Source organism: Haliotis rufescens, unplaced genomic scaffold, assembly GCF_023055435.1.
Source record: "Haliotis rufescens isolate VD_foot unplaced genomic scaffold, xgHalRufe1.0.p SCAF_59, whole genome shotgun sequence".
NCBI classification, from domain to species: domain Eukaryota; kingdom Metazoa; phylum Mollusca; class Gastropoda; order Lepetellida; family Haliotidae; genus Haliotis; species Haliotis rufescens.
Window position 1 is genome coordinate 2,580,430 of NW_025964323.1, and position 9,360 is coordinate 2,589,789.

The following is a 9,360-nucleotide window of genomic DNA, read 5'->3' on the forward strand; positions in this document are numbered from 1 at the left end:
AGTTAATTACAAAATAAAAACAATATGATAATTTTATTAACACACAAAGAAGGGTTTATTTACTTTATAGATATATGTATCGTTATTTATCGACGAATATCATAAAAAGATTCATGATTAGTTTTAACAAATGATTAATACAGATAATGACGAGCTAAGCCTCTTATCTTTGAATATTTACTGTTATTTATGTGGGTTGGTCGCGACTTCACACACCTGTCAGATAGGTCGTCTCAACTGAATCAACATGGTCAACGCTGTTGTTGTAGCGACTCTTCTTTTTGGAGGTACGACCTAGCTAAAAATAACCTTGTTAAGAGCTGTTCAAAATATGATTACAAAAAGACGTATTTCGTTCTTTAACACTATTTCCATTCCTCTATTCACCAGTAAAGCGATTATATTCACTTGTTCACCCCGTGAATATCCGGGATTAGAACTGTTTTTTAGCAGCCCATGCTTGTCTTAAGAGGCAGCTGACGAGATCGGGTGGTCAGGTTGGCTGACTTGTTTGATGCATGTCGTCGTAGATTTGCGTAGATTGATGCTCAAGATGCCAGTCACTGGATTGTCTGGTCCAGACACGATCATTTATAGACCACTTCATATATCTGGAATACTGTTGAGTGAAGCGTTAAACAACAAACAGATAAACAAACAAACAAACACATTTCGCGGGGCGTATAGGGGTAATTTAGCGGTCAAACCGTTCCGTCGTCTAATAACAAAATTAACATGAAGGAATAGTTAATTTCATTACGATTGCAGATATATTTTTATTCAAATAAATGTTCTTTCCTACACAGGCAAATAACGTTCTATTCTCTATTCTTTAAACAAATAATCTACGTCGGTACACGTGGTCCTATTACATACAGGCGGGCAGGGGTGTCCCAGTCGTCTAAGGCGCCGCCATTCGCTGTGCAGAGTTGCGTCCCTTGGGCACGCCAGAAACCTATGTTTGTGGGTTCGAATCCCGGTTCGCCCCGATTATGTTTCTAGGTTTGGCAGTACCATACCCGTGCTCGTGGGTTTCACCGAAGCGGTAAACGTCTGAGACCTGCATCACTTCGGGCTTTCCTCCCATATTAAGCTGACACGCCGCGATTATAACTGGAATACTGTTAAAAGCGGCGTTAAACCCAACTCACTCACACTCACTATTACATACAGAAGTCTTATCCAAAATGCTCATGCCCATCTATATGAAACGATCTTCAATTTTCAGGCCTGCTTATTACAGCTGATGAGGATGCAAGAGGTAAGACGGATAATGGATGATGTTGTGGGTACCTTTGGGGCTCACTGAATATTTGAAGAAATGAAGAATATAGTTTTGAAATTCATTAGACAATCAAAAGTGATCCATGTTAAAAAAGGTACCCATCACTCTATTAGATGCAAGAAACAGAGTTCAATCAATTTGATCATAAAGGCCACATATTTGGTCAAAACGGACCAGTGAAATATCAGATTGAAAACAAAGATATATTTAGTGAAGAATGAGTGAGTGACTTCACTGACTTGGGGTTAACGCTCTTGTGAACAGTATTCTAGCCATGTAACGGCGTGTCAGTTTAATGTGGGAGAAACGCCCTAGGTGATGCACGATGCTGACAAACCTAGTTACATAATCGGGGCCAACCGGGATTCGAACCCATAATTATAGGTTTCTGGCGTGTCCCAAGGGACGCAACTCTGCACAGCGAATCACGGCGCTTTGATGACTGGGCCACCCGTGCCCCCGAGTTTGGCTAAGAGCATGTAGAGATCAAAACATGTCCAAATATTCTTCTATGACTTGAACATGCCACCATTGTGAAATTAAACTGAGAAATATGCACATGACCAGAGGCACATTACTCCGCACGGTGCCTTAGGCCACTGGGTCACCTGTGCCTCCATATATTTGCCTCCAATAGATGTTGTTGATTGTGTCTCATCGGACTAACCCGAAGGCGTTTGACGTTGCTCATTTTATCAACCATTAGTTTGCCTGTCCCAGATTATTGACCGGTTTCCTTGATAGAGTTGGAATATTGCTCACTGCCGTACCACGTTTTATTCGAAACCCACATTCTATGCTAAATCAAAGTTTAATATGTATTTCAATATTGCACTTAACGATGACCATAATTACAAAAAGACAGGGTCTCTCATCTAGCGAGACCTGATATACTTATAGACTTATATACACTTATATACACTTATATACACTTTTATACACTTTTATACACTTATATACACTTTATACACTTATATACACTGAATGGTCCCCGGACCGCCTCTTTAGTCTTGTGGTAGAGCATCCACCCGGCCGTGTCATACCAAAAGATGGTACTTGTTACCCTGCCTGGCGCTCGGCATTAACGGCCTTAGGGGCCAAAACAAGGACTGGTGGGCTCGAAGTATTCATGTTAAACTGCGGCATGGTATCTCAGTGAGTCTGGTTTATTAAACAGACAGACAGACAGACTTCATTTCGTTCTGGTGTCAAAGCACGACACTTGTTGATCTAATGAGTGAGTAAGTGAGTAAGTTTGGGTTTTCGTGATGCGCTGAACAGTTTTTCAGTTTTATCATAGTGTATCAGCCTGATGTGGGAGTAATGTCAGAAGTGATGTTGGCCTTAGAATTCGCCACTTTGCTGAAACTCACTCGCGTATTGTGCTGACAAACCTAGAAACATAATTAGAACGTATCTAGGATTCGAACCTACGATCATAGGATTCTGGTACGCCCGAGGGACGACGTGTTGGACTTACATTGCTCCGAATCATAGACTTTATTCTCTAAGAATGTCATATTTGTGGAGACGTGACACAGGCGTTACCAAACTGAAACACCATAGGAGCCATGTGCAAGTCTAGGGCTATTGTATCCCTGCTCTGTTAAGAACTCATCGACGACTTTTCAATCCAATGCCGCGATGTATGCCTCGGGTCTCTGAATCGATCAGGACCAGGTGTCCCAAGGATTGTTGAAGCGCCTTTAAATGGTCTTCAGAGAACTCCAGCTTCCCACCAGCTCAAACTTGAACACACCCACTCTCGTAAAAGAATCATCATTAAGATAGGAAAATAATCCTAACTCAGTGAGAGTTGATGAAGATCAAGATGCCAAGTGGCGAGGATGACAATCCCTGTCTACTGTGTAATTCTACAACGTTTTATTACACGTTCCAATTCGGGGGAGATTTGATTTGTGTTTTTAAATAATCATTACTTTTTTAATCTAGTATTTCCAAACAAAATTTATAAACTGCCACGTTATATCAGTGAACATTTGGCAGATACAGTAAACTACGGTTATAACGAACACGCTTATAACGAACTGACCGATATAACGAACTTAATTTTAGTGCCGACCATGTGTTGTATAAATGCGGTTTATATGCTTATAACGAACTACGGTTATTACGAACTAAAATTAGTGGTCCCTTCGAGTTCGTTATAACTGTAGTTTACTGTACTAAATATACATACGTTCACTGATAATATCATAATTTACAAGAAAAGATTTCTCACCTGGCACAGTGGCACAGGCACAGATTGTGTGACATAAGCCTTCAGGGTGTGTATGCGTATGGGTATGTATTCACATTTAATTGTTTTAACCTTCTGCATGTGTGTGTGTGTGTGTGTGTGTGTGTGTGTGTGTGTGTGTGTAACGTGAACTACAGATTGTACACAAATTTGTATTTTCTTCTCAAATACCTTGTGTTGACATTTTAATTGTGGCGCAAATCATGATTGTTTGACATGAAAAGACATGTGTTATATTTAAGTATTTAAGATGTATTTCTTTCTATTTTTGGGTCGGGTGGGTCCTGAGTTGGGCCCGGGTACCCACAGGACTACCCGGACCCGTTGTTAGTCAATTAATATATTGTTTCATGACAAAAAATCACTATAACTAGTATTAACTACATGGTTACACAAGTCACTAATGTTCGCATTTCTTCATGACGTTGAACGCATTCCTTATGACACATATGTTTGAATAAAGATAAAACTTCTGTCAACCTGAGTGTATATGCATCACCAGATAGTTTTATACATTTTGCTCGGGCTACTGTCAAACTATTCCAAATCGGACATTTTGTAATAGGGGTGTGGGTACCCGGGTAGTAAATTTGGACTCGTCCCAGCCCTCCTACCTGGTATTGTGGCCGGGAAAGAGTCACGGTGAAAGGGTGACATGACACGTAGAGGGTACGCAGAGGATGCCAAGCTACGTATGGGACGCAAAGTATCGGGTGTTGTTTAACTTCCTTTGAGCAGTATATATCGTGTTCCAGTGCAGCGTTCTGCCCCTATATGTGGCAACTGTAAATCTATCTCCAACCCCCAGGACTGTAGACTCTTCAAACAATGCCACCATCATCAGGTACGGACAACACACACACACATATCATTTGATTTGTGAGCACTAGCATCTTTCCCTAACCCACCTGAATGAATGTATATATTTCATCCCAATTGTGTGAAATGTCAATTTATATTTTAAATTTTGCCTTGTAAAAGCGTGAAAGAGTCACGAGTTTGAAGACATAAGATAGGTACAGACGGAGGATTGTGAAATAAAATACGTTAACCGAGAGAAGAGTGAAGAAACATCAGGAAGTTTCTTTACAATTAAGTTTTACAAACATTGTTGCAATTTCGAGACAGGAAACTTAATGTTTTGGCGATTTAGCTTCATTGTTATGACAATGACAGACGATTGATGATTTGGTTTTCTTGGGCACTCTCATGGATGACACTCCGCAAGGTGAGGTCATCTCCAGGGCACCTTCGGCATATCAAACGATCTCAGGTTACCCCCAGGGGATGTCTTACCTTTGCTTGTGTCCGTGACGGGTGCCACCGGTGGGGCAGGACACGCTCACCTTTTCACAAACACCTGGTATCATTATTTATATTATTTTATAAAGATTCATAAACACATGCTCATGATATAGTCGGAATCGTACAATCGACTCTGCTTTATGCAGAGATTCCTATCGGATATGGAAAGGGTTTTGTCGCTTTATTTACAAATACTTCCCTTGACATCAGGCATGTTCCTTATTTTCTTTGGTGAGTATATACACAATACATGTGTCATACCATTTTCCTGTTTCATGATCAGGTCTGCGAGACGGAAAGAGTTGGGAATCATTACAACCTCCAGTGTGCGGACAGAGACGTACGTATGAACAGAGCTATCATGATGTGACAACCTTAGTCTAACTGAACACCACGGACGAGACATGTTAAGGATCCTTTGACCACAGCGGAAATGTGAAATTATTAAGCTATGGCAAGCTTTGGCCTTTCTTTCTGTTCTTTGTGTGACTTATGACACAAGGTAAAATATTGTGGCTACAATAACAGAGGGGCGGCCATTACATATTCTGGGACGGGAGGTAGGGGAGCTGGGTTGATTGGGTTTATGTTCCCATAAGATGTCCTCCAGGTTTACCCTAAAACATAAACTGTTCACTTGGCATTCTGCATGTTCTGAAAAACACATTGTGGGCAAAAATAATGTTGGACTCTCCCTTAAATGGCTCTTAAATGATCGGGCCCTTAAACAGTTTATAGATTCCAAGACCCATACATTTGTAGTTAGTCCTGCACCATGACCGTGGAATATATTTATTTTATGAAAAAATAATAATCTAGAAATGCCAGTCTAGCCAGCTCAAGCTAGCTCTATTCCACAATCAGCATAGGGAATTTTTTTATTTTTAGAGTCAAGAAGGATATTGTGTAATATAAGATTTCAGAGACTAAATGTTAGTCTAATTTGTAGTGTGTTTACCTATATACTTCCACCACGTGAAGATCCAGGTTACAGTTGGTCTTCAGCAATCCATGCTCGTCGTAAGAGATGGTCAGACTCGCTGACTTGGTTCATGCATGCCATCGTATCCCAAATGCATGGGTCGATGCTCATGATACCAATCACTGGATTGTCTGGTCCAGACTTGATTATTTTCAGAACGCCGTCTTATAGCTGGAATATTTCTGAGTGCGGCGTTAAACATAACAAACAAACAAACAGACCTACTCTTCCTCAGTTTCGGTCTGGTATGGACTCACGGTCAATTATTACATAAACGCTTCCTGAAAACGGCGTGGATCGATGCCCTTAATATCAATCACTTGATTGTCTTGTCCAGAATTGATTTTATATAGACAGCCATGCTTGCTGCAATATTGCTGACCTCTGCGTCAAAATAAATTCGCTTGTTTGCATGTTAACAGAAATGCCAGGCAATCTTGCATGAGAAGAACAACAGGGAGAGGTTTTTATTTACACTGTACTCCAACATGGATTGCTGTTCGGACGCCTTCTGCAACACTCACCTGTTTAAAGAAGGTAATAATAATAATAATATTAATAATAATAATAATAATAATAATAATAATAATATTGGTTTGATTAACGTTGGGGCTCTTCATGATAGAATTGTTTTGTGCACTTTTGTGCACTTTTGTGCACTTTTGCACACATGTATTTGTCTGATGATCGTCTTGTAAAGCATGTCAAGACTCATGAGGAAAACAACGCATTCCACAGTTTTCTAAAACGAGCCAAGAATGTAGGACATAATCTCAATGTCGGTGTTGATTTTGTTGATGGTTCTGTACTGCTGGACGGTACAGACATGAGTGTCAACCAAGCGAAGTGCAATATCAAGTCGGCCAAGACTCAGTTTTTCTAACTGAACGACCACTGCATCGAGCTGTCAAATTGATCCCCAAACGCTACGTTTATGTGCTTTGCACGTGTTTTCGCGAATTTTCGCGACACATCATCTTTCTGTTTGACTTATTTGGTTCTCATTTAATGTAATTATTTTAGATATTTGGCCAAAGGTGGTTTGACATTTATGTCAAGTTTCTTTATTGAAGAGTATATTTCAAGATAACGGACATGTGTAAATGTAATTAATTATGAAATAAAATGGTTTATTCAGCTTTCTATTCATTCAAATGCTGGGCCTGTTTTCTTATAGACTTCACAACAACAGAAGCGGCCACCACGACGACGATGACCACAACAACAGGTATATATTAAACATTTGTAACTATGAGCATCTATTTATGTCCCGATACACTGATATCATGTCGTGTGTTTATGATCGCAGACTCTGGGACCACCAGTGGCGGTTCGGGTCAAAACGTGATCCACAGCATCATATGCTTTTCGTAAGATCGTGTTCTCCGCCTCTGGTGTGTCTGGTCCAGACTTGACATGTGGCGATCTTATTTCTGCCTCTGGCGTTAGACCACCTATAATCCTTTGCTCGCCCACTCTCTTTATCCAACGTGTGCCGCACACTATATTCCAATTGACATTTAGCTGTACCTTCCCGAGTCTGGAGCGGACAATCAAGTGAACGATATTATGACGCCGTCGATGTACGATAACATGCAATTAACTAAGACTTTCCGATGAATTACGTCACCTCTTATCCAGTTTACTAGGGCCCAGTTCTATCCCGGTATCCCAACAGGGTACTTTTTCAGTATGTCGGCTGTTTTACTAAGTATATCTTTGACCCAATGCAAAGGCACCTTACTCGAAATATTGCAGGGATGGTATAGTTTAAAACGCAGCAATTCATACATTAGAGTTGCGTCCCTTTGTCGTGTCAGAATCCACGAATGGTATCTTAGATTCGCCCTGACCTTGGTCCTTGTTTCTTGTACCTAACCTGGTACTTTTTCCCACATTAAACTGACACGCAGCGATAAAGTTGATATACTGTTCAAATTAGCGTTGAACCCAACTCATACTTTTGATCTCACTCACTATTTCGCCAATGTATTAATGTCTTTTTAACACATTCCTTCGTGATCGACGCTTGACCTGATGGACGACTCATTGTCTTTGCCATTTCTTACACCAAACATTTTCTACCAATTTCGAGACACCATTTGATTGGCAAATATACTCGTTAATGTTTGCGAAGGTGCTCTCTGAGCTGAGTAAAAAGAATGTTTGCTGTTTTAAAAATAGTTTGATAGATGCCAGTATCAGGAATAAATATGATACCTTGTATTGGTCGGTCGCCTCTGAGTACTTCGGTAAACCTTCGGTACGAAAGTGCCTTTTTTATTAATATCGCAGTTATCTCCAATTATCACTGTTTTATTTTACTGTTTTGCCTTACTGCTTTGTTTTACTGTTTTGCATTACTGCTTTGTTTCACTGTTTTGCTTTACTGCTTTGTTTCACTGTTTTGCCTTACTGCTTTGTTTTACTGTTTTGTCTTACTGCTTTGTTTTACTGTTTTGCCTTTAGTTACTGCTTTGTTTTACTGTTTTGCATTACTGCTTTGTTTTACTGTTTTGCCTTACTGCTTTGTTTTACTGTTTTGCCTTACCGGTTTGTTTTACCGTTTTGCCTTACTGCTTTGTTTTACTGTTTTGTGTCACTGTTGTAATTAATGGTCTAGCTTTACTGGATTGCCTTACTGTTTTGTTTCACTGTTTTGCCTTACTGTTTTGTTTACTGTTTTGCCTTACTGTTTTGTTTTACTGTTTTGCCTTACCGGTTTGTTTTACCGTTTTGCCTTACTACTTTGTTTTACTGTTTTGTGTCACTGTTGTAATTAATGGTCTAGCTTTACTGGATTGCCTTACTGCTTTGTTTCACTGTTTTGTGTCACTGTTGTAATTAATGGTCTAGCTTTACTGGATTGCCTTACTGCTTTGTTTCACTGTTTTGCCTTACTGTTTTGTTTACTGTTTTGCCTTACTGTTTTGTTTTACTGTTTTGTGTCACTGTTTTGTGTCACTGTTGTAATTTACTGTCAAGCTTTACTAGATGATGGCATTACTGCTTTGTTTCACTGTTTTACTTTACGGTTTTACTTTAATTTCTTCTTTGTTTTCAGGAGTTCCCTGTTTTGACAAAGTTGGTATGAACTGTAAACAGAAAGAGGTCGACATCTGTAAAAGCGTCAACGTTGGCCAGAAGTATTGTCCGAAAACATGTAAACTATGTTGACAGTTGGAGTTATTAGTGACATTGTTTATCAATATATTCCTCATTTGTTGCTCATCGAGGAAACACAAGTAAACAACTCACACACAGTACATTATCTTTTGTTCATTTTCAGTACATCGCAATGTATATGCATTAGTGGTAAAGTTCTATTACGTTTAGGGCGTGGTCGAGGTGGGGGTGGGGCATGCTTTACGGCTTCGTCTCGAATTGGACTCTTGCACAGGCTTTGATTGTTTGGTGATTAACGCCGCACTCAGCAATATTCCAACTAGGCGAAGGTCATGTTATTACTTGGCGCAAAGTTTAACCTTTCCATGTTTTATGTCATATTCCAGTTCGTATTGAGCAATA

At 39.8% G+C, this 9,360-nt stretch overlaps 1 protein-coding gene across 1 annotated transcript; it reads left to right on the forward strand.

Moving 5' to 3' along the window:
- The first annotated feature begins 184 nt into the window (after positions 1-184).
- LOC124115780 lies at positions 185-9,098 on the forward strand. Its single transcript, XM_046476898.2, has 7 exons — positions 185-287; positions 1,229-1,261; positions 4,301-4,389; positions 5,134-5,190; positions 6,255-6,369; positions 7,010-7,060; positions 8,897-9,098. Exons 1-7 carry the CDS (start codon positions 248-250, stop codon positions 9,007-9,009), a joined length of 498 nt encoding a protein of 165 aa, XP_046332854.2. The 5' UTR covers positions 185-247; the 3' UTR covers positions 9,010-9,098.
- The last annotated feature ends 262 nt before the right edge of the window (positions 9,099-9,360 follow it).

Excerpts from the sequence above, each read along its gene's own strand:
- LOC124115780 (XM_046476898.2), top strand. The coding sequence starts at position 248 with ATGGTCAACGCTGTTGTTGTAGCGACTCTTCTTTTTGGAG. Across the intron at positions 1,262-4,300 it reads AGCTGATGAGGATGCAAGAG|TGCAGCGTTCTGCCCCTATA; the intron begins GTAAGACGGATA and ends ATCGTGTTCCAG. Across the intron at positions 7,061-8,896 it reads GACGATGACCACAACAACAG|GAGTTCCCTGTTTTGACAAA; the intron begins GTATATATTAAA and ends CTTTGTTTTCAG.